Source organism: Ptychodera flava, chromosome 7, assembly GCF_041260155.1.
Source record: "Ptychodera flava strain L36383 chromosome 7, AS_Pfla_20210202, whole genome shotgun sequence".
NCBI lineage: Eukaryota > Metazoa > Hemichordata > Enteropneusta > Ptychoderidae > Ptychodera > Ptychodera flava.
In genome coordinates, this window is record NC_091934.1 from 8,388,928 (window position 1) to 8,416,156 (window position 27,229).

The 27,229-nt window shown below is 35.5% G+C and overlaps 1 protein-coding gene across 7 annotated transcripts in view; it reads left to right on the top strand.

Moving 5' to 3' along the window:
- Positions 1–27,229, top strand: part of LOC139136700 (endothelin-converting enzyme homolog) — a 108,514-nt gene that overhangs the window by 53,996 nt on the left and 27,289 nt on the right. For 6 of the 7 annotated variants that reach the window (XM_070704504.1, XM_070704500.1, XM_070704501.1 and 3 more), the window contains one exon: positions 21,644–21,887. In XM_070704504.1, coding sequence (XP_070560605.1) covers positions 21,644–21,887 — 244 coding nt within the window. Of the gene's footprint in view, positions 1–15,802; positions 16,008–21,643; positions 21,888–27,229 lie in introns of those variants that run through there. The other variant, XM_070704503.1, reaches the window with a different exon arrangement.

Below are 27,229 nucleotides of genomic sequence, written 5' to 3' on the forward strand. Positions count from 1 at the left end.
TTGATTTCCAGAGTGAGGGATTAGTGTCTGGTTTTGTAATATTGCTTCAAACTCTACTAAAATTTTGATAACGCTTAGATTTAACAGTGCAACAGACATGATCTTCACAAAAATATCCGGTAGGCACATGATTATACCGGTACGATGAAAACCTGAACACCAGCTGGTGTGGAAATGAGAGTGGCTTAATACAGAGGATAATTGCTAGCTTTTGCCTTTGTGAAAGAAATCATGTTGCAAGCCATACTGTGAATCAATACACTTGTTTCCTTTGACTGTCAACGCGGATGTGATCAATTTTTCATCGCATCCTTTAAAAGAAGGGAAAAATGTTTCAATTTATGTTAGATGGAAACTTGGTGTTTGGAGAGACCTGACTGGAAGCGTGTACTGTGCATCCATTTTACTGATTGGTTTCCTTTTAATCCGCAAATCTGATGCTTCAGCGGAGCATGATTCCAGGCTAAAGATAGAGGCTGCAGTCGTGACTTGGATTGGCTTGGAGATGTGACTGTGAGTAGTGCAGTTACTTAATCAGCAGTTTGTGCCCACACAGGTCACTGATGCTGAACTTCAAGTTTCTTGAGAGTATTTCTCAGTGTTCCTGTTTTTGAGAGGTCACAGTCTAATGCTGGCTGGGGTAGTCTGATTACTTCAACTTGATTTGTTCAAGTCCCCACGGACACTGTCCGGGGGGACTTATAGGTTTGGTCATGTCCGTGCGTGTGTGCGTGCGTCCGTGCGTGTGTGCGTGCGTGCGTCCGTGCGTGCGTGCGTGCGTGCGTGCGTCCGTCCGTTCACGCAGATATCTCAGAGATGCCTGGAGCGATTTCATTCAAACTTGGTACAAGGATTACTTCATATGTCATACATATGCACATCGATTTGATTTGTGATACGATCCAATATGGCCGCCAGGCGGCCATTTTATTACGATTTTTTCATGTACAGAGCCATAACTCAGACATGTTTCAACCGATTTTATTCAAAGTTGGTACAAGGACATTGACCTATGTCATACATATGCACATTGATTTGTTTCGTGATACGATCCAATATGGCCGCCAGGCGGCCATTTTATTACGATTTTTTCATGTACGGAGCCATTAAACTCAGACATGTTTCAACCCATTTTATTCAAAGTTGGTACAAGGACATTGACCAATGTCATAGATATGCACGTCAATTTGTTTTGTGATACTATCCAATATGGCCGCCCGGCGGCCATTTTGTTACGATTTTGTCATGTACAAAGCCGTAACTCGGGCATATCTCAACTGATTTTATACAAAGTTGGTACAAGGACATCGACCTATGTCATACATATGCACGTCGATTTGTTTTCTGATACGATCCAATATGGCTGCCAGGCGGCCATTTTATTATGATTTTTCATGTACAGAGACCTAACTCAGACATGTTTCAACCGATTTCATTCAAAGTTGGTACAAGGACATTGACCAATGTCATAGATATGCACGTCAATTGCTTTTGTGATACGATCCAATATGGCTGCCGTGCGGCCATTTTGTTACGATTTTTTATGTACGAAGGCATAACTCAGGCATATCTCAACCAATTTTATTCAAAGTTGGTACAAGGACATTGACATATGTCATACATATGCACGTCCATTTGTTTTGTGATACGATCCAATAAATCAAATTAATTGCCAATTTGCATTTACATGATGAACTTTTGTTTTTAGGGTGAATGTCCAGAAGCACTGCATCAAACTTTATAAAATATGGTACCAGTGATAATCTATCAGTGTTATGATAGGATGCAAAAATGTTTTGCAACATCCTGATGATTAATTCCTTGTTGACTCATTTAATGAACTTTAGGATGGTGGCCTACATTTGTTTTATGTTTTCATCACCATGGAACTCATTCTTGGCCATTGAGCGCCATCTGTATCAAAGTATTTTTATCACAGACCTAATTAATGAAGAGGATCTATCCTCTCTGAGGATTTGTAATAAAAGTTCCCGTTAACAAGTGGGGACTGTGTCATCAACTTGATTTGTTCAAGTTGAAATATACCGCATATGAAGATTATTACATACAATGTAGGTTTGTCACTACCAGTTACCAATTTCTTTATCATCTGGCCCTATGAAATTCATCAATACATAGAATAGGCAAAGCAGTTGGATTCTTCCCGGCTTTGTAAGCCAACACCGGTAGTGCAATGGTAGTTCAGTTTTATCAAAAAAAAAAAGGTAAGCAGGAATAATCCTTTCCACTGTTTCTAATCATTTTACATTTTCAAACTGACTATGATGATATTTGCAACTGCCAGTATGGTAGGTCATTTTATCAATTGAATATATTTGAATGGTCTCTATTTTAGAAGTATTAATTTTGAATTTAAAGTTGAAATTTTAATGCTTGTTGTACTTTGTCTCCATGATTTGTGGAGCAAGGAGGAAATGCAAATTACTTAAAATTAACTCATAGGGATTATGTTTATTGCTAGAGAAAGATTAACTCTTTGAGTGCTGTGATTTTCCCACCAAAATTAGTCAACATTTTACCAATTTTAATAAATTTTTCTGTAATTTTTTTATGATTTTGGATCAAGTGGACATCTCATTTCATTGCCTAAGGTTTCTTATCAAAATTTTGGCAAAAATCTGAAAAAACTGATGGGTATATTTTACAAAGGCTGCAAAAATCGACTTTATTGCTCAAAGGGTTAATATTTTACAGACATTGTTGTCGCTGGCGAAGTACCACTACTCTGTCCCTGCCAGAATCATATATGAACCCCAAAGATAATGGTACAGCCTTGCCTGAAGGGATACTAATTTTACGCGAATCGTGGAATTCATAATAACTTCCCATGCATACATACAAATTTGCCGATGTGTGTTTCCCAAATAGAATATCGTCTAGCTCTGCTCTGATTAATGGAATGTTACTTGCTGTTCGGATGGGACATAGAGATCACAGCAGATGCTTCTTAGCAATTAGGTTTCCAACACACCTTTTAATGAGACTGATTCTCATTTCCTGGGTGTATCCCTTGGCTGTGCTTCATCGTGACTAGGCAATTAATTGAAGGTAAATTAAGTGATGTTCTTTTCACCTAATTTGTTGAAACTGCTGTTTTTCTCAAAGTTGCTTTTTAATTGTGTTGTTCTGTAAAATAATGAGATAACACTGCTCCTTTAGGTTTGTATTTGTACCTGATACGTACTGGTATGTATGTATGTACCTTCAATGGTTAGTCCAAACCATATTTTTGTAACTGACAAAAAATTTTAGTTCTATCTTGTTTTGCATTGTTTTTGCTCATGTCTATAATTTTTCTGTCCTCTTCAGAATCATACCGGTATTACACCTAAGCAAAGAGCATAATTTATGCCTTGGTTCATATAAGAACTTTCCTTTTACAAAAGGCAGCTAATTGCGGTGTCAATGAAAATATTTATTCAACCTAACACTGACACTTGTTCATCATCATCATCAAGCAAGGAAATTTTGTTCTTTTGTTCAGTGGTTAAATGGAGTGAGCAGACTGGGTCTGTTTTGCTGTATATTTTAACGGTCTTGCTGAAGGGCAGGGGAGGGAAAACTCATGAGTTAGGGAGATTTTGTGACATTGGAGGGTCAGCGGAAATATTCTTCGTGGAAAGCGGACAGAGGAGAATGATTATGGGCAGGAGAGGTAAACATTATACCGGAGGTCTTGGTAGAAGGGCAACTATGAACAGCTTTCACTTCCCCTGCAAATTCCAATTTTGTACAGAATATCTTAAAATAGTACTATACAAACACAGTCCCAGTTTCATAAATTAAGACAGAGACCTGACTGCCCACTGTCTTTATTGCGATGAGCATATTGTATTTTTTTTTCTATTGATATTTTCATTGGTCTATACACATTCTTGATAACAATGTTATGTCAAATATGTCTAATGGAAGTGTCAAGTCTGTTGTAAACATCAAATGAAATCACATGTTCACCTTCTCTGCATTTGCAACGGAGAATGGAGGACTGTGAGAGAATTTCTGCATATAGTCTAATACAATGTCTGGTTGGTTTGCAATGTGAAGACCAGAAAGTCTTTCAAGTAGAGTATTTGTTTTATGTTTATACCTTGTACTCTTCAGATGGAAAATGATGAATTGAAGTATACTGGTAGGATTATATCAGTTAGAAAGAGATTCAAGTGTTCTTATATATAAATATTTATCATATAATCATATGTTATCTGTGTTCCCCAGTGAGTCAGACAGTCTGAAAGCATATGGACTACTCGTGTGAATGTGAAATTGCGTTGGTTTAATGAGGCAGGAAAACATTGTTTTCTCTTAAGGTGGCGTTGCACTTAACCAACACACTTTTTTTCAAAGCAATATTTCTTATCAAAGATGACATGAAACCCCATCATATTACTGGTATATATTTTCAAAAAGTAGAGTGTGGTAGCAGTCATTTACTCGAAGGATGAAAGGGGTACATATATGGGGTAAAACACCCAATTTAGTTATATACTGATAAAAATTAATTTAAGTCAAAAACTTGATACTATTTCATGAAGTTTAATATTCTTGATAAGCAAAATTGCAATTAATCTTATTCAAAATGTAACAAATAATTGCAAACCAACATTGTTTTCATATACCCGTGTATAGTATTTAAAGAACATAATATGAAAATTTCACAAAATTTTAACCCGGCCAGAGTGGAGCTTATTTATTTGAAATGTTGAAAACAAGAGAAAAAAGAAGCCAGGAAATTTGGTGTTTTGCGTAAATTTGCATAAGTTAACTTTCTTTCTTACCCAACTTATGTCTGCTGCTTGTCATGGTAAAAGGTGTATCCAACCAATATTTTAATCTTGGGTTAACAAATTACTTTTAGTGAAATTTTAATGAATCTTTGCAAAACAGTGATTTGGAGCAAATACACTGTGTTATGTGCAACCCCACCTTAAGTTAAAATGATTTTTACCACTACAAAATGTGTAACGTACCAGTATGGGCCGTCAGATGACCACTGAAATTGCTTTGTCTTGCTCCAAAATCAACCAAAATATTGTTTATGTTTGAATTTATTTTGCAATTTATACCATATGTTGACAATAGGAGCAGATATTTTACTGGTACATCCTCTTTGAGTAACCTATTGTTGTATCATGTACATTCTATGGGTTTCTAGTCCAATTTTTCCATGTATTGTGGAAATACTGGTAATTTTAAAAGGCACTTTCCTCAGATAGTACTTTTCTTTTCGACAATATTACTTTCATAATTGTCTTGCCAGCAGTTATCCTCATTTATTTAAACCCTTTCGAAACATCTGCTACCATCATTTACAGATACATTCTCTTTTGAAGGGAATTGTAAATTACACTGTAAGTTTCAATTTTATGTCAAGGAGAAATTTCATACCTATTTAGCTCTAGTGGAAGTAACACATGCAGAGCTTATCAGATAGTTGATTATGCAAAGAGTTCAAGAAAGAGCATCTTTGGCTCTATAGCATATAACTTTAAAAAAAAACATAGGGCCAAAGTCCCTGAAGCTACTATAGACATGGATACAAAATTAAGTATTTCCTGACTGTATGAAATTATCTCACTAAGGTCATCCTACGGACAAGTAAACTAAATATTAAAGCTGTCTGACCAGCGGTTTTGAAAGAACAAGCAACTCAACAGTTGACAGAGCTCTGTTGAGTTATGTAGAGAATAACCTTTTGTGACATGTATTGATGAAGAAGGTGGATATCAGTGTTTCCGTTAACGCAAAATCCTGCGTATTTTACGCAAAATTGTTCGGAAATACGCAAAAAAATCACGACTGCGTAAACAAATACGCATTGAGAAATGCCGCCCAATGATACGACGTACGTGGCCCGCAGTATATTGCCTCAACGTGGTTCAATGCAGGACAAAAATAGAACATATGCACCTGCTTGCAAGTGACATTTATCATGATATTGCAAAAGACCGCAGCACTTTATGCAACATTGTATTTCATCATCACAAAACGTCATGTCAATCAGTTCTGTACAGACAATGGCACTACAGATGCAAAAAATTCGAGAATCAATCGAGTCTACGTTGTTGGTAACACAATACAGTTAATGGTCATTACGTCGCATGTTATTTGGAAAGTGTTTACGGGTGACCATTTAGACTCTGTCGGGTTGCATTCTTGAGAGGTCCCGCTGGACTTTGAACAGTATCTGCTTTTTGTTGGCCCTTTGAAAACACTAATTTCGTAGTCAGAAGGTATTTTCTTTGAACATGAACTCATTGGGCTGCTCAACGATCATATACGGGACATGCATCACGGCATGGCAAACGTTCAGCTACACCTTGAAGCCCCCCAGGTTGTTGTTTTTTGTTAATAGAGCATGCGCATTACAGGAAACCCCAAGTTCTACAGAAAAGACTGCCCAGCTCACTTCAGATACTGATTCCTACCGTACGCATTTTGAATACATTTTACGCAAATAAAAACTCAGTTGCGTAAAATCGTACGCAAGTTTTGAAATTGTAACGGAAACGCTGGATATCTTTGATTAACATTGAGTTCTGTTTAATAAGTTGAGACTGTACATACTCAGAGAAAGCACACTGAAGACACAAAGGTTTGAAACTTAAGATTTCAAGGTCATCATAAGCATTATAAGGAATCATGTTACACTTTCATTGCACTGTTTACACAGATTGCATAATTGCTATAAATAGCACATGAGGAATCTTTATACAGCCCAGCTTTACCATAAAAACCCTATCACTTTGACCACTCTTTTAATTGACCACTCTATTTTTTTCCTCAAAAAGTAATTTTATTTTATCCTTACCAAGTCAACCATAAATGGAAATTAGAACTTTTTCTATCTCTATCTCTATCTCTATTGACTATTTTGAGCAATTTCTTTTAGATAACATACAGGGCACAATAAATGACGGTTCAGAATATGTCAAAGTTGGGATTCAGGAAAGTTGCCTTTACATGTTTTAATCCTCCAAGATGGTAAGCATTTCACTATGAACTGTCAAAAAAGTTGAACTTTCTGATAATTCTACACTAAAATTATTTTGGCTTTGATGATTTCCTAATTAATTCAATTATTTAAAATCATATTAATTATTTTTTTCTGGGTGAATTGATAGGGTTTATACAGTACAAGAATTACATACAATGTAAGTCAAATTTTGACCAAAATGACAAAAAAATTCCTTAAAAATACAGATTTGCATATTTCATCACAATTTGAACAAGTCTAAGTTGGGTTACCCCTAGGGACCTGTATACCAAATAACAAAGCTGTCTGACCAGCGGTTATGAAGAAGAAGATTTTTTACCAAAAACACCTTTTTTGGCATTAATTTGCCTATTTTCAACAATATCAAAAATTAAAAAAATAGTTTCTCAAAATCATATTTTTCATCTACACAACAAATATCAAATCAGTAAGTACTGCGGTTCTCAAGATATTTGAGTGGACGGACGCCTCACAAACGGACATACATACATACATACATACATACATACATACATACATACAGACTGACGACGGACGCCGGACGGATACCCATCCCAATAGCTTCTATAGACTATAGTCTATAGTAGCTAAAAATTGGATCAAAAAATATCATAGAAATTTTTGATTTCCTTGTGTTTATAGACCAAGTCCTTTTCAAGTTATATTGTCATGAAGTTACTGACACTTAATAAATGTGTTGTCAACATGAATTATTTTCTTAGATTCATCTATTACACGGGATAAATCAGAAAATTTCATGGTCGTTCAGTGAGAAACATGTCTACTGTAAGGGCCACAAGGTCATTGTTTGTATAAGATTAATCATAACTCATCCATCAGACATAAAGATGATTTTCTCAGTGGCTTGGGATGAATAAAAGAACACATTTTACATGCAACAGTTCAAAATGGAAAAAGTAGAATGCCTTTTTCAAGTGCATCGAAGTTAAGTGACAAATGTTGATTCTGTGAATACAACACTACGTGTGGCTGTTGACAATTTTATCTTGAATGTTGAAAATGTACTGGACATCCTAGTATACCCAGTGCACCTACACAATCATTTTATGTTCAGGATGGCAAGAAATTCAAATATTTGATGACATGAACATTCCAGGATTGCATTAGATTTAGTCAGTTCTAAATTTACCTTTCTGACATATGTTACCTATCACTCATCAATCATGATCATAATACTGCTACACCACAGACATTGAAGTGTTTTCCACTCCACTGTCTATGGCTAGTGTCTCTTCCTTAGGCAGACATTGTACTCAACAGATGATACAAAAACAGTATCTGTGGCCAGATCCCCAATTCTATAGTGCTGATTAGTGGTACTTTTTATATACCTTTGAGAGCTGAAAATTTTCTCGCTAAAATTTTTTTGCAAAATTTTACAAATCTTTTATGAATTTTTTGTAATTTTTTTGGCAATTATGGACCAAATGGATATTACATTTCATTGGCTACAGTTTTTGATCAAAATTTTGGCAAAAATCTGAATAAAAATGTCTGGGTTACATGTAAGAAAGGCAGCAAAAATTGATTTAGGTGTTCAAAAGGGTTAATATTTCCCTATAAGGTAATGTGCTGATATGCATCACCAAAGTAGAAATTTTTATCTGTACGTCTTTAAATTCTTGTGTGAAATAGCGGTAGTTATAAATTTAAAACTAAGTGAGTATTTGTCATCAAAGTGCCAAAGAAAAAATTCATCAGAATTTCTTGAGGAAAAATACATGTGTGATATAAGTTTTTTAATGAGACAACAGCTTAGATGAGATGTCTAGTGTCAAAGGTTTCAGAAAGGATAAGTTCCCTCAGGATGTATTCTGTTTTCAACATTTCGATGCAGCTCTGTTCTACTTATTCCCAATTCCCATATGCAATTCACCGGGAATCTTCTTCCTGAGTTGTTTCATGACTAGACTTGAAATAGGGTTTTAGCAATGGACTTTTTTCTTCCTTGTCTATATGGCTTTTAACTAAGATAGTTTATGGAAGCTCTGTCCGTAATACATGCATAAATTTCCAACACACAACGTAGTAGCCTGCCTCCCGTTTGTGGTTTTCAGTTGTATGACAGAGTGTATGTATGACATTCTATGGTCATGATCACAAACCACATTCTCGTCTTATCTGCACAAGCGTCACCGATTTTTCAGGGACAGTTTTTGCAAATGAGTAGACCACATTCTCAGATACTGGTCTGAAAGCATAGACTTAAATCGGTGGGCAGGATATTAAAGGAGCAAGATAGCAGTAACGCTGATCATTATTCAAGATGCCTTTGACCAAGCAACATGGAGACGAAACTGCATAAAATGTAGCTGTTTGACTTTGTTTCAATAAAATGTCACAAATCCCAATGTTGTTGTCATCGTAAATACAAAAGACTTGATTACAGTACTTAAATCTGACGGCTCAACACCTGCTTTTCGTCACTCTTGTTCGAAACATTAGATGAGAAATGATCGCTCATGCATTGAAAATTGCCGTCAATCAAATGGTTGTGTAAACCACAGTGTAAATCTCCTGGTGTGTGTTTAATCCTAATCGGTGTTAGTTCTGTAAACAGATCCAGCAGTTGACTATAGCTGTAACGTCCATGCTACATGTACCCCAAATGATATGCAGTGTCACAGAAAACATTGTATAAAAATAATATTTTAATGATGCTTTATGCTTGTAAGTCCCATGATCACGTTAACCCCTTGACTACCTATGGCGCCGGATATATCCGGCGCCATATTGAATTACCATATACCTTGAGTGCCGGATATATCCGGCACAGTTAAATAGGCGTATTTGCTTCGTTTTTGTCGCTAAAAATCCCGTAATTTCGGCGTCGGCATGCAGCGTGACTAAGATTGATGTATTCCGATCTGGTCTGAATGTGATTGCGCCCCCGTACGTCCGAGTATGGCCAAAATCCGGAAGCAAATGTCGTGACCCATGACCTCGACCCTGAAAGGTCAGGCTGATCACAGAAGCGTCGCGCTGATTGTTTACAGTTTTCAGCAAGTACGGACGATCGCGAAGATGTTTATGTTTTTTTTAAATGAAATGAAATGTTTATTATTGCAACAAATGATTTATATGTAAATATGTTCTATTAACAGCAATATTCGTGAATGAAACTAGAGAAAATACAATTTTTTACTATAAGCCAGCGAAATTGTATAGCAGCCATATTATCAATATGACTGGTCACATGACTGGTCATGTGTGTGGTCATGCAGTGTTTCAGCCAGCTTTTGCTTGAATGGGGACACAGTGACCCATAGTAGGTCTGAAAGGGGGACAAACTAAATTTTTGGGGGACATGTAATGTATTTCAATAAAACAACACAGTACAGTGTCATTATGTGTCATTATGACCTGGTACTATATTTGGTGTTCAATAGGCAAGTCAGGTGAGTGCATTAACGGTCAGTAGGCCAATGGTGTTGTGCAAAATTGTGCCAACATGAAACTTGCAGTATCATTAAGTTTACTGCTACCACGTGGTATGCACATAAACTGTAGGGCTCCCCCTAAGTCACCAAGATGATAACAGATTAGCCAACTCATTAGCCAAATCAAAAATCTTGTAGCCACTTTGAACATATTTTAGGCAGTTTATGATCTCAAGTGTGGCAACAACTTTCTTGGTATTCAGGAGTTCTTCATTTTTCAAATCAAAATGTTTTGTATTTTACATTAAAGAAATATTTGTTCAGTTTTTATTGCATTAATTATGTGTCTTTTTTATGACATTAAAGTGATAGAAATATTTCATTTCTGGTGGTAAACTTTTACCACCAGAAATAAAATTAGGTAGCAATTCTGAAAATCAGGTAGCAATGTGAAGTGTATATTACCAAAGATACAGAATATTTCTGTAGCATTCTGTCAGTGTTCACAGAATGACAACTTAATACATTTAAGGTACATGCTCCTAATGTGGCAAATTTATGCAGTTTTTAAGTCATGATGAAAATTTTGTGAGCCACTCACATAAAAATTTTCTATGCAGAAGAAAGCATGGGGTAGCATAGTGGCAATGTAGATACAATTGTTGTGGTGTTTAAGGCCCTGGTGTTGTGTCATAGTTGTGATCAAGCAGGCTCAATAGATCTTAAGCATAAGTATTTTTCTTGAGACAAAAATGGTTTGGCCAAACCCAAATCCTGTAAAACAATACACAATATTGATATTGTTCATTTAATTTCCCAACGTTTTAGAGTAATCATTGTTTCAAAGATTATGATAACATTTTAGCCCAGAAATATTTTCATTTATATTTTGATATCATCAAGAAATGTCTAGTGATGTTCATATTATATCATTAAACTGGTGGAATCTGCAGAAATATTAAAATCATTCAGAATCACACCATTTCTTGTATAAGTTATAGCAGTTTGTAATATGCCAAATGGACAATTTTAATAGCTCTACTTTTGAATTGTTGCTTTGATGTTAAGTTACCATGCAAAATTGCAGCTCTCAAATGTGAAGATTTGAAAATGAATATGCTTACTGCAAGTACTGTTGACAATTTCCCTTTGCCATGACTCTTAATAAAGTAGAATTTAAAACTGACAGTCAAGCTAAATGCCATTTAAATTGGAAGGCACCAAGAAATTTCTTTTTAACATAAGATTGTACCTATTGGCCCTCCCTAGGTGGTTTCTTTTGAACCATAATTGTGTACTTAAAGGGTCTTCATTCATGACATCATGTGAAATGACCCAGATTTGACCTTTCAGAAAACCTCAGTTTTTCTCCTTTTCACTTGTACAATGACTCTGTTTGTGAAAGTTTCCTTAGAAATTATGGTTTTTACTATCAAACTGAGTAGCTGCAGGCCAAATTTTGATGCAAGCAATTTAGGTAAAACTTGAACTCAAGGACGACCGGTACGCGGCACTCTGTATGCAGAATCAAGCCTCAGTGTATTCATGGACGTTGTGCGTCCGTGATGTATTGTAGTATCGAACAGCAACAATGTTTGTTTCACGTACCAGGGAATTTGTAACTTTGTAGAAAGGAGAGTAAACTCTTTCAATACACTGCAACTTTGTAGGAAGGAGGGTAAACTGTTTCAATATCTTACAACATTTTATTGTATTTTTCTGTCCAAGAGGCACTGTCTAAAATTCAATAGCCACTAAAATATGGCCTACTCAGATTGCGTCATGGTGACCCACAACGGTTATTTTATCGGGACACAAACAAAAAAAATTGCGTCAAATGTCGCAATGCCGCACGCTGGCTGAAACACTGGTCATGTGATATGTTTTTCCCTAAAATGTATTTTTAAATATTGTGAATTATTTTTTGATAAATCATAACCATTTTAGATGCATGTTTCTGCAAGGAAGACATAAAGCAGGTGTTTACAAATATAAAATGTGTTGATTTTCAAATACAGAATCATGTCAGATGCTGATGTTTGTGGTTCATTTACTCTGCCTTTTGTGAGAAAAATCTTAAATAGGTACATCTATAAATAAAGAAAAGGGTAGTTTTTATTACATACCCGTATATGTAAAGACAACGTCATGGAAATTGCAACTGTATTCAAATTTGCGTCATTTTATGGATTCAAAACATGTCCTGATGCTTCAAATATTCATATTCTTTGCCAACTCTGGTCACATGATGTGTCATGTGATCAGTCACGTGACCTGGAAATACAAAACTTATGTATGAAAAAGTGGGAAATTTCATGCTGATTCAGAAAATATATGGTTTATCGGTACTTAATTAATTTTTACTCTAAGCAGTGTTGATGCAATGACCCAACCCAGGATTTTATCAATATTTACATAAGGGGCCTGGTATATAGGAATACATTGGCCTTGGTAGTCAAGGGTTAATGTTAATTTGTGACATTTGTAACCTTACAATAGTGCAAATCAACATTTTTGGACTTCCAGAGTATGGCAAAGAATCGAAAGTTATTGTATTTTTGGTTTTCTGTATTGTTCCTGTTGTACATGTATGCACTGGATCATTATCGACATCTTAACTTTAAAACATGACTTCAGATGAGATAATATAGACTTTAGGTCTGAAAAACTAAGCCAAGTGCAATTTCAGTCATATAAAAAAATTTCTTAAGATTGAATACTTTAGCACTTCACTCGGATTCGCAATAGTCAATACCTAACGTTTGGTATGCAAGGTCCAATTCTTTCACACTCACCAAAGGTACTAAATGGTTTGAATACATTTGTGTAGACAGTGATAAAGCAAGTCGTAACACTAAAACTGACCCGTGTTTGATCAGGGGGAGTAGATACAAATCTGAAAACCTGTGATCCTGGACCGTCACTTTAAGAATCTGCATTATGTGAATTAAGAGGAACAATATTGTCAAATTACCGTTTATGCAAAGCCGCAATTATTATTAACTCTTGTAAGCAGCCATTATGGTAGCTCACTTTAAACTCCACAGGCATGTTTCTACCAGTTTAGTCACAGAAACTGCTATTTGGAGAAGCAGGCCCACTACTCTACAAGTCTACTACCTGCACAATGATATGAATTGGAACTTTTGATGAAGGGCTGGCACATTGGTGGCGCTCTTGTCGGGTCACTTTGAAAGAGTGTAGAATGAGGTTTATTTCTTTTTTGTCAACATGTGAACATCTCGATGTGGAATATTCAACCAATCATGTATCAACATGGCTTTGAGTAGCATTGGAAATACATCTTTAATTATCTTGTTTTAGACTGTTGGTGGAATATGCGGTACTCTTTTCATCAACATTCAGTCAACATATACCGGTAGACTGAAACTAATGGGCTTGTTATGTGAGTGTATCTTTTCATTGAGAATTATATTCTCCATGTCAAGTTAACACAACATGGTACATATTGTATGGTTAGATTGTTTGCAGTTTGCTGTGTAGATTGAAGATGTCATAGATTGCAGTGGATGGAATGATATTATCTTGTCTTTTTATGAACTACAATCCACAGGCACAAAAGTCATAATGCAAAACCATGTGCATAGGCAAACTAGGAGTGATTAGTCTAAAAATATGATATTATTTTTTGTAATTATTTTTAAAAAAATAGATCATGATTATGAAATATTGATATCTCTGAAACAGGGTTGAGCTTCCTTTCTGCGGAGCAGCACTCGATAAAATTGCTGTACGTGTACGAGTTATGTGTGACATAGGCTAGCCAGCTGGCTGGGGCATCCAATACACAGAAGTCCTGTATATAAAAAAGGTATTGACACCCCGGCCGCCTGTGTCACACATACCGGTAGCTCATACACGTACAGCAATTTTATCGAGTGCTGCTCTGCAGAAAGGAAGCCTAAATTAACCTGGATGAAATACTGAAATACTATGTAGCTCAGTTTTAGTGATACCAATATTTCATAATTACGATTTATTAATTTTATAATTACGAAATTGATGACATATGTTTAGACTATTCACTCCTAGTTTGCCTGTGCCCTAACATGAAAAAAATAATATGCTGACACCCTGTGAGTAATTGTTAAGGGCCTCATCTCTGTCCTTCCATGACCTTTTCAAGGTCACAAGATCACGAGTTGGCAGATGATATATATGGTGAACTACTGTTCCCAGTAGCTTCTGTAATTTCTACAAAGGGCACGCAGCCACTGTTTGCTTGAATGTATCCATGCCGTGTGGATGTATATCTTGGCTAATGAGATCTTCCCCAGCATATTTCAATGCAATGATCACTGAAATTGATACTGTCATTACAGGGTACGGTGGTGTACGCATATGTAGCTCCTCAAAAACAGTAAATTAGAGTTGGAACTTTGACAGATTTTCATCATTTAATGTTCTGTGCAACCATTGCTGGTATTTTCTGGCAGTCTCGTTAAATCAATCAATTGCCACATACCGTATGCTACTGTTGTATTTGGTTTCAGGCATTAAATTATGTGTTTGACATACATATGCATGAAGATTGTATCTCCTGTACCCCTCGGTACTTGAGTGTCAAATTTAATCAAAGATTCTTTTAATTCTCATTATTCCAAGTATTAAGTGATAAGGCTGTCAAATGTTGCTCAAAAAAGCAGTGTTTTCATCAAAGTTATTTATTCTGTTGTTAACAGTGTACCGGTATATCTGTTCCTATAAATTTTTTTACAATTTAAAGAATGCCAAAAAGAATTTCTTCAAGTGTAAAGAAAAAAAGATTTTATTTTCTTCATGCTATGCCAATTTACAATGTACTTAATGAATATAATGACATTCAACAGTATTTTTTGTTAAAACTGAGAATTTTCTAATTTTCTATTTGTTTACTTCAATGCTTATAAAAGTACAAGATGTCTTTTCAGTTTGATGTAAATTGTACTTTACATTGCTGATACTAATCTACTATGTCTGTACATGTACACGCATGGATTGAGTTTAATTTCTTTCAGTGCCTTGCTCTTGACAAAACCAGGTCAATTTTGAAAGCAACCTCCTTGTTATTCCCCAGAGTTGAAAGACTCACTATACTGCAGTGTCAATCAATGCAGACACAAGACATGACTTTTAATGATTTAACGTCTGCCTTGATTTTCCCCCTGACGCTTCTCATCTTTCCGGAGAAAAAGAAAACAGATATAAAAGGATGCAGTGGTGCTGGATTGTTGCCTAGCAACAAGGAATGTGTGTCCAGGGAAGACTGTCAGTAGAAGGGTCATTCCCATGACATTCAATTGATGCACAGCCAGTAATTTTGATTTACGAGGCGTTACAAGCTGATCAATGTCAGTAAAGCTATGTGTACATGTCTTGCCCAGTCATTCCCGGGAGGGGACTTTCTTGACTTCCATCTTGCGCACATCAGAGCAGAGGCTTCTCTGTTGTGAAAGCGAAGCAAGGTGAAAAAAAACTGTCCTGGGGAAAGCATTACAGAAACGAGTACAGAAAGGTTGTTTTTTATAAGCGTTGATCTCCACAACCTCGCTGAAAAAATGAGTGATATAATTGAGAAAGCTACTGAAAAGGTAGGTGAATTGTTTTGTGAAGATATGACACAGATAGTACTGAGACGTACTGTCATGTCTGTGGCATGATGAAGCATAGAGTCTGTCAATGTGAATGCTATGCATGCTCCACTGGGCATTTTCTGTACAGAGAATCAATTAGCACAGTTAATGTTCCACATTGTTATGCATAAAAGAACATTGAGTAGCCGTCACTCACATAATTACAAGTCTGTGACAGTAAATCTGCAGAATTCTGTTGACTGGCATGTGCAAATTTCAAGCAGTGTACCATTATAACGTGCTATTAGAGAGATGTCTTTGCATGCCTGTATGGATGTTGCAGGCAATTATACACCTCAATATGTGAAGTCCATTGCATGTACCGGTATAGTCTTGTCATTGCTTGCTGCACTATAACCAGTAAAATTGTTCTTTTGGGAAAGCAGTACATCTCTGTGTGTTTTGCCTGCCCCATTGTATTGGTTGTTCTGATTTGTTAAAAAGCAGATATTTGGCAGTGAAATAAGCAAAAAGAGCAAAGATAAAATCTGGGTGCATTTATACCCATAGAATGTAGATATACCGGTATATGCATTTATGAGAAACCTATGGCACTATACTACGATAAACCCATTTTAGTAAATTGTTACTAAAAAAGGATACTGCCTGTAGGACATATTTATTCACATTATAAATATATCTAGTGAATTTGACAACAAAAGAATAACTGGCGAAAGCTATAAAGCTGTTGTACAATTCAATGGGATCTATGGGTTACATTCTATATCCATGCCTCTATGGATGCCTTTACACAAGCATTCATCTCCATATATCGTAACGAGGTGTTTGTTCTTCATGTTGTACTGTGTAGAAATTGTTTTAGGATTACCTGATGTACTTTATTGCTTATTTCCCAACCTTTTTATTTCTCAAATCATCAGTACTTTTATAACCATGGCCATTGTAATGACATCACATAATATTTGGTTATCATCAGTATTGATCTGCAGATGTGAAATCCTTGAAGACATTGTGAAATTCAAGTTTTTCTTCCAAACCAATACATTGACTTGTACTGTACACCTTCATTCAATCTGAGTACAATTAGGCAATTCAAATAGATTTAGAAATAGTTTTATGCCTCAGCAGTAAAAATTTGTAACCCACTTTCTACCAGATAAATATTTCACTGCAGAGACAGCTGCCATCTTTAATTTTCATAGTTGTTAATTGACAAGTGCTGTATTTGTTATTTAGATATTGTGCTTTTCGTATTTGTGATTACCTGGGTATTTGATATCTTCATCATTTAGGCAAATCAACATATTCCCAAGTACATGTACTTTGAAATTTTATCAAGCCACAAATAATTTAAGGTAATGGATTGCAGAAAAAAGATGCGTAACCATTTCTTGGCATATGAGGATAACATAACGCTAGACACGTGTTGTGTTTTGTTGTACAGTAAAACCTGTCTAAACTGAACCCTGCAGGCACTGAGAATATTGTTCGGTTTGGAGAGTTGTTTGGTTTATAGAGGTCATTTAACGTATACTGCTAGTTCTATTGGAATGGCACTTGAAAAAGGGTTCAGTTTAGACAGGTTTCCAGTTTAGACAGGGTTCAGTTTAGACAGGTTTTACTGTATTATGTATTCAAAACTGATGTGGAAACATGTATAGTGGTACCTTAATGGAAGTTATATTTATACATCAATTGTTGTGACTTCTGTATCCAACTTTTTAAATGCACAACATTTTTATAAAAGAGCAAAAAATGTGTTTTGTCACATGGTTTCCTGAGATAAGGTTTGCAATGTAAAACTTTTGCGGTGTCATCAAAGGAGGAAGGGTGACAGTGCTGCTCAGCTGTTTAAAGTCAGTTTATTTATTGCAGTGGAAAATGTTCCTGATTTACATGTTGCCATGGAAATGGAGAAATGATTAAGGTTACATGATACATGCATGTGATGTTACCATGGCAACAAAAGGGAATAATTCTTACATTGTAATCAGATAGTCAAACCATCAGTGTCTAACAAGAGACTTAAAATTCACCATCATAAATCAAGATCAGGGGCTTTGGTAAATTGACCGGAGGTAAGCTTGTAGTTTGCTCTCAGTACCAAAAATTAACTTGACCATTGAATGCTTTTACCATCTATTATCATGCTTCATAAGTTTCAAGATTTTAAAGATGTGACAATACTGTCCCCACAGTGTTTACTGAGGATTGTAAACACATCATCCCTCTAACTATTGTACCGTTACCGTTGCATGCATATTTACTGTTGTAAACATTGCATTTGTTTATATCGGTAAGCCAGTCGATGTTATTGGGCATGGAGTTCTGAGTGTAGCAGTCTTTTTTACCATAGGTATACGCCTGGTATATGTACTGGTTTTAGTGATACATTGTACCAGTACATCAAGGCAATCGCATATTGTTTACACTGGAGTTACCAAAAATATTTGCGTGTGTTCTATTTCTTTAAAAATGGCATGTAAAGAATATGTATGAGAATACTTTAAAAGTGATATTATCGATTTTGTCATCTAAATTTGGCCAAACCATGGTGGTGAAAGTGTTATAGTTGCAGTTTTCTTGCCTAGACATTAATTCAAACAGAAAGCATCGGGAGAATTAATTCATACGGCTGAATATAGGCCAAGCAGAAATAAATAATGTAGGAATGGTTAAAGAGACTAGGTGTGCTTTGAAATTAGCTCAATGTACAGCAGCTCATCAGAGATGATGGCCCAGTACCAAGTATTGATGGCATCCTAATCAGGACACACATACCTCTACAGTGTATTTATGTTTTAGAGCAAACGAGTTTAGAAGCTTCAAGCACTGATCGGCTACAGCTACAGCGTATCTTTGTAAATACTGATATGTACCCCTACAGTATATTTACATTCTAGGGCAAGTGAGTTCAGAAGCTTCAAGCAGTGATCAGTGAGAGAGTGTATCTTTGTAAATACCAATTCAAATGATCTATGAGCCAGCCATTAATGTCAGTAAACTTTCACTGTTTAGGGCTTAACATTACATCTAACTCGGTGAATAAAAACAGCTGTGCTACCCCTTAAAATTTAAGTAGTTGTGGTATAATTTTTTTAAAGCCAAAACTTTCCTTAGTTAATGTTGTACAATAATATTTTATTGTCTTCTGAGACCTAGGATATAAACTGTTCTTGAAAATTATGCTGAAAATATATTTTGAAAACTAAGTATTAGGCCAAAGTAATTAAATTCTTTGTTTTGCGTCCCCACCCGCGTAGGTTTTTAAGGTTTTCATGAAAAACACACACAATGTATTTGAATAGGAAATTTTAGGACATGGCCGCTTAGCTTTTCTGAACTAAAATTTTGTTACAATTTTTTATTTGCTGCAATCAAATTACATTGTGTTAATTTTCTTGTGTGTGTTTTTCAGCCGCTTAGACGCGTACCTTTTCCCATTTAGAGTGGACGCAAAACAAAGAATTAAATTACTTTGGCCTTACCAGTATGTTAAATATGGTTTTCTGAAGCCGAAGATTTCCTTAGAGTTATCTCTGGTTAATAATGAACTGATAGATGTCTTCAGAGATTGAAGAGGGAATTAGGATATGATTATTTCCTATGGCTCATTCATAACATAATCACTTTTCTGAAGCACACTACAGGACTGTACACATATATGCACCTATGTCTATGTAATGATTATATATAACATGCAGTAACCATGGTAAAAGCATCGATTTGCTCCTTTCTGAATCATTATGAGGCTTACTTCCTCCTCGTTAACTTTGCAATTCAGTTTTTATGCTGAAGTTGTTATCGATGACCTGAGACTTTGCTTGATGTCATCTCAATGTCATTTCAAAGTCAATATCACCTTGTTCAGTTCAAATATAATATCTGCAGGTTATGTGTTATCAGCAGATGTCTGTTGAAGGTTATGATATTTCAAAACCGCAAGATTAGAGAAGTTTTATTCCCAATAAATTGGCCGGTGATGTTCGACATATGGTACAGAAAAAGTGTTGAATGACCAGGGTATGCAAAACGAACGTGGTATTATAATTGGCAATTCAGTTTTTGATAGCCTTTTACAATTTGTACTACCCTTACGTCACTGATGCAAGTACAATACTTGTGTTCAAACAGCAGCAGTTGAAGGACATTTTAGCTTTATAGAGAGAATTCATTTGGACCATCTGCCTGATCCATGTAAGAGATGGATGAATTTTCTGTCAGTTTCCATGGAAACTGTAAACTTCCCTAGCTATATGTAAGCATTCAGCTGGGATAGCTTTGCTAGCAAGACAGTCATCCCACATCCAACAAGCAGTCTTGTTCAGACACTTTGTCCATAAAACCCATGTGTGTTTATAAACATGTGTAATCCTGTCAAGCACCCCTTTTCCTTTCTAAAATAAATATTTGGGCCGAATAAATATACAAATTCAATTGGATCAATTTAGTACCTTTTCGTACAGTGTGTTAGACAGTTTTCATCCATTGTCGATTTTAAATTTTTTGCTTTAAAAGTAACTATTTCCTGAAAGACTTTCACAAAGCTAGAGAAATATCAAGTCTTAAATTATACATCTCCCAATTTCCTGTAAACAGTTCTACAATCATGGTTGGTAAACAATGTGTTTGGTTTTAACCATGGTGGTGAAAGGGTTACAGGAGGCAATCATATTTTTCCTCAGTAAAGTCAAGTGATGTATTTCATTGCCAGATGTTGGTTGTGTATTGTGATAATATTTAGACATGTCATGTACAGAGCTACCTTAGATGTTGACAAATCAGGATGAACAAATCAATCTTGCGTATTTGAATCCTGAGCTTTCAATCATGTTATTGAGGGAAGACTTTCAGTGTGCTGTTTTTATGATGAGCTTATCTTGAAGGCTTTCAGTGACAATGGAAATTACTTTCTGACAACAGCTGCCAGGCATGTGCTTCCAACACAGCCCATCACTATAATACATACATTGAAAGTTCCGCTGGCTAATCATTGAAGATACAGTGTGGCCATATAATTTTACTTTTACGCAATATCCATGGGATTTACCTTTCAATGATGCTTAACAAAGGCTGTACTGTGTTGCTTTCCTGTGGTAATCAGGATATCGATCAGTCAGAAATGAGACTGCTTTTAAGTTGCCATGGTGATGAGAGATTGAATGGCATTGCTAAGAGCTGATTGTACAGCATATGGAAGCAATATAGCCATAATCCTGTGTATCTGCTACTGATAATACCAGTTTATATCCAGAATCCATCATGTTTATCATCTACTGAATGAGAAGCCGATCCACATTAAAGTCTGTTTCAGATGACAAAACATATGATGTAAAATTTATTGTAAGTTTTGATCGAAATGTAGCGAGCAATGTTTTCATTACTGTCAAATTTCAAATGGTGCCAACTTTAAGTGGACAGGATCAATGATCCAACCATAATACTTTCAAGCGTGAATTATGACCTGACCCGACCTGCTGATATGACCTTACCTGACCTGCTCCAAACTGACACAAAGGTGTATCATAAGTACCTTACGACAATTTTTCAAAAATCAGTTTTAATAGAAAGGCAAGACCAAACACCAGCTAGCTTACTAACAATGTATAATTTTCTCTGTGTCGTTACTACAGATGACAAAGTATGAACGCACAACGTTTGAAGATGGAGACACGGATGCTGATGCTGGTAGTACAGCAAGTCTGGAGCATGCCCAGCCTGACGTCACATTCAGAACACCAAAACCAAAGCCTAAAACTCTACTTTCAATGTGGAATGAGTTTTCACTGCTAGAAAGGATACTTTTTGTGTGTACAGTGCTTCTTCTACTTACTGTATTGGTGCTGGTTTTAGTCATTGCATACAATAGAAAGACAAGTAAGTTGATATTATCTCCACCATTGCCCAGTGATCTGACTACTCAATAGCAACCGTAATGTGAAACCAATTTATCAAAGAAAGGATTAATCCTAGATAACAATCCACATTTATCATGCTCTATGCATTTTTTACATTATGTGAATTGTATTCATCATCGAATCTGATAAGTAGTTGCATTATTGTATTTCCTCGTTGTAAGATCAACATATCAATTAAGTTTCATACATGAATTGGTTTTAACAAATTGCCGCACTGAAATATTTAGCATACAGTAAGGTTAATCAATTGATTATGTCAATATGCATGATTATACCGGCACATCCTACCAGTGTATTGATGGTGTAAATACAGTGATCTGATTGGTCAAGATGTGAAAATATCAATCCTATATTCATAGTATAGCTTAGCTTGAACAGACACAAGCCTAAGTTAGAAGAAAAATCTATGGTTTTACAATTCCTGCTAGAATGTGACAATGTACCGGGTATCGTTATGACATTTAATAGTGCTAAACCACTTCTGAGTCAGTAAAAGGCATACTGCTCAATTTTGCCCAGATCTCTTCATATGTGCACCGGTACTTGCTATCACTCCTGCATGCATGTCATAAACTTGTCCAAATCTTATGTTATACCCTTTACTAGGTATAATTTATCGCTTAATTAAAATCTAGTGACTTGACCAGTATGCGATGGTATCATCGATCACCTTGTACCATGTCAGGGCTGGCAATGCTGGTATTTTCAATTTGATGTTTGGATGTGCTATTTTGCAGACAGCTGCATTGAGGTTGCACTGAATTTTCACTTGGTTAATTCATCGTAACTTTCTGTTTCATGTTTTGAAGAAGCAGTACTTACCGGTAGTCTTGTTTGGCTGTCAAAGATGAATAAACTTTCAGTTTTCTTGTCCATCATTTCTATGAAAATTTTTTGCTGTCATTTTGATAAAACTGCATACTTTCATTCATTTATTATTGTCAACCATGTCTTTTAATTTGGTAATCCGTCTGGAACTTTGATACAGTTTTTGCTACAAAAAAATACAAAGCTATGCTGAACAAAGGAAACTAATTCTAGCTGTTGAATGACTGCTTGGCCAAGTGCCATGTGCCAGCTTCTGCTAAAATTCAGGTTTCTGACATTTGGAAAAATATATCTTTGCAAAACAGAAAGGAAACAAGTGAATTAAACACATAAACTGGTCATTCTAAAGTACCCTGGTATACTTATAGGTGTGCAGCCAGCTTCCTTTCATTAACAACATGTGATACCATGCCACAAATGGCCGACTGGCCAGCCAACCAGTCAGCAGTGTCGTTAATGATTGATCACTCGCATATCACAGATCATTGTTGTTTTTTCCATCCAAGATTTTATGTTCTTAATGGAGTATTCACTCATGCAGAACTTGTACTTAGCCAATCAGATTTTATCTTTTATCTCCCCGTACTGGACATTCTACACGTCTAACAGTGATGATGTCATGGGCTACATCGTGATTCGCATCCTGGTACATTAGGCCTATGTGATGTTTTAAAAAAGACACATTCAGAAAAAGATTAATTTCTGTTTCACAATCAATTTATAATCCAATATTGATTCACAAAACTAGCCTGCGACTGTGTTGTAAGAAAGACTATTGACTACCGTAAAGTATAATTTATCAAACCTTCAGCCTGCAACTGGCAAGATAGTTGATTTCTATGATGTTGAAGGGATGTACGGTAAAAAAGACTGGAGACAGTTAATATACTAATAATCTAAGATGCTACTCTATTTAGTACATAGCTGAAGACTGACTTAAACACATGGTAGACAAGCATACTTATGTACATGCTCTCATGAATAATATTCTTTCTTAAGTAATTCTTTATTCACTTCAACTTCAAATTTATGTGAAAAAGGTTTTCAAAGTGAGAGGCTAAAGGTAATTAAAATTAACTAATCTAGTTTAACCTCAACTCTAATAAATGCATGTACTAAGTAACTGGTGACTTTAATTTTGAAAATTAATTCTTAGAAAACAGGCAACTCCAACTCTACAGGAAATAAGAAAATTGCTTGTAGAACATTGAACTGCTCATGATCAAATAATAAAGATTTGTCAGAAAAGTATACTAACTGTATCCTTCATGATTTTATTAAGTTCTCTTATTTGTTTGATGAATTACACTATGGTCGATCATTGTATAACCTTAAGTCTGATTACATTACACCTCTTTCAGAAAAATTGCATATTGTTGCAGAGCAATGAAGAATACCATAACTGTTACATTGCAATGTGCTCTCAAAAGTCTTGTAAAAAATTCTCTTTCAGATGTGATTCTTCTTCTGCAAGATTACTTTTGCAAGATTTTTCAAATGACAAAGATGTTATGAGATATTAGATAAGTGCCTGTGTATCTCATTGCTCTTTATTATAAGATCATTAAAACCATCTTTCAAGAAGTTGAGTTGATTATCATCAGTCAATCATCAGTTTATTTCACTAGAAATATAAAGTTACACACTCAAAAAACACAGAAAAATGAAAACAGAAGAAATCAGTAAAATTGCGAAATTAATGTGCTATAATAAGCAAGTATTCCTAGCGGGGACCACAATATAGTTCTTCTGAAAGAGTCAGATTGTGGCCCCTAATATTTATACTATATAGATTACATAAGGTGTACATCTATGGATATGGACAGAAAAAGCTGTAGCAATAATTGCAAACTATATTTCAAATCAAGTACAGATCAAAACTAGATAATTAGGAAAAAAATGATATAAGACACAGTTCAGAAAACAAGAAGATAACTTGACCAAAAAAAAACCAGGACTGAGTTGGTAGCAGAACTGTGTTGTACCGGTAGACTGACTTCTTCACAAAATGAATAGGTATTGTAAGTTGCAAATTTGACTCAGACAGGAAAATCAGTGAATTGTCCCTGGGACCTGTGCCACTTACCTATTCCATACTGGAAAAAAGTTAAAATGGGCGTATAACTCATACTTTTGATCACATTTTCAGGCATATCTCTGTTCAGCACAGTGAACACTACTTCCCTGGGTTTTGCCTCCAATTTAAAAGAGGTCATGCGTGATTTATAGACGGATTGAGTTTGACTTAACTTCTAACCCTTATTATTCATTTGTCAATACTTCTTCATATATTGCATTTTGACAAATGTACCAGCATGATTTACAAGTGTACGTTTGTGACCCATGAGCAACATTTAAAGCTACTTTGACGTTACTTCCAGATTTTTTTTGGATCGTAAAATACAGTTTCTTCTTCTACACCCAAAAGTATGTACATTAATAGTTTTTAACTTGTCAATGACAGCCTACCATGTGTTTGTCATTCCTATGGTGTTGACAAATGAATGATAGTCTGCAATAGAATTCTTTATCAACAAAAATACATTGCACACTACTGTTACATGCAAGAAGAAGAAAACTTACTTGCTTTCTCAAAACAAAGTGAAGAAAATTTTATCAAAAACAAGGAATTGACTGTTAGAACTTTGTCCACAAATTTAGCTGAGTTTTGATTCCTGTTGGAGTTGACTTGTTCAAATCACATAATACGGTATGATTAAGGTTAACATTTAGATGTACGGTAGTCTGTTCCAGAGGTTATTCCTCAAAGTGCTTCAATCTTCTGTGCAAATTTTCCCTGATCATCCTGCCCAGAAGCAGAGCACAGTAAACCTAACCCTTCAGAATTCAATTTCATTTCTTGATAGATGGCGATGTTTGACCTCTAAGGAAACAGAGTGAAAGCTTGAAATGAATAAAATTACTAAATGTATAATCTACTCTGGGAATGTTTTTATCTATGTGATGAGAATTAAATCTAAGTGATTATTTTGCTGGGCACCATCTAATGTCAGTGCACTTTATTGTGAAAATGCGAAACACAAGGTCATTAATGTTTCATATACTGGTACGGTAACTCAAAATTTGTTTCTCAACCTTAAAATTATGAATTTTGCCATATTTGCTCATCATATTTTCTTAATTGAATAATAGTTTTTTAATACAATACTGGGATATGAGAGGGTTTCAGGGAGTGAGATTTACATTCAATCATGATATATTACTTTGCTTGTTTTTCAATGAAACTTTGAGCCAGTCTACTTATAGCAGCATGATATGGTGTACCACTTAGGATTTCTGGCATGCATACATTACAACCCACAAGCAAACCAGCTTCCTCGACGCGATGACAGTCAAACAAAGATAACTCTATACACCGAATATTATGTAAAACTTGTATTTTAATGAATAATGAAATAAATTAAAAATGAATGCAAGATATCACATCTACTTGAAACTGAGGATGACCGGGTAACTAAATGTGAACGAAAAATAATTGTTAGTTGTTTCAATGAGAATACTGCACAGACCCATCAGACATTATCTGGTCTTAAACCACATTGATGACGACAGAGTCCTCCAGCAAAAGAACTACTGTCATGAACAGTTGCTGTGCGACACTTCACAAAGAACTTTGACAGTGTAGCAGCAATAACACAGATATTTGGCCAGACAAACAGTCTAGCACAAAACTCCTTCGACTAGGACATTTCTGGATTGCTGTAACACTCTCACCAGAACTTGAACGTTTCACAGAAGGACAGTCTGGGTAGACATATAACTGCACAAAACTCGTGCGACTAGGATGTTTCCAAAGTCACTGCCACACACACTCACCAAATGAGTATTTCTGAGTAGAGCAGCAGACATCTGAACAATAATGTCTTTGACACCAAACAATCCGAATTTCTTGGAGCTGGAATAACAACTGGGAAGTGTCCATGTCCTTCTGCAGATAAAACTGCTCACAGTAGACAGCAATGTCACAATACATGTGCATTAATACTATAATATTTATAAAACCAAAATTAATTCATGAAAACTCCTGACACGCATAAGATATACAAAACTATGTTCACCAAGTCACACAAAAGAATCTGTCCATTTGTATTGTCAACACTATCGTAACACATAGCACAGCAAACACTTTCAGTAATCAGTAAAGGATGACTATAATACCTCAAGTTATACACTTGATAAAAGTCAGGAGCCATTCAATACATTGGTATATCTAACTTTAACTCAGTGCTGCCAAACTTTCATCTCTGAATTATACAGTTGTATATTGTGAATGACCCACACATTGACATGTCATTGACCAGTCAAACTGTAATGGATACTATTATAATGAAATCAAGGGAGTTGAAGAGCTCAAAGCATGTAATATAATTTTATTATTCTTCATGTTACTCATCTGATATTATCATGGCTTTTCAGACTCAGTTCTGAGTAGTGTTTGATGAGCTTATAAAT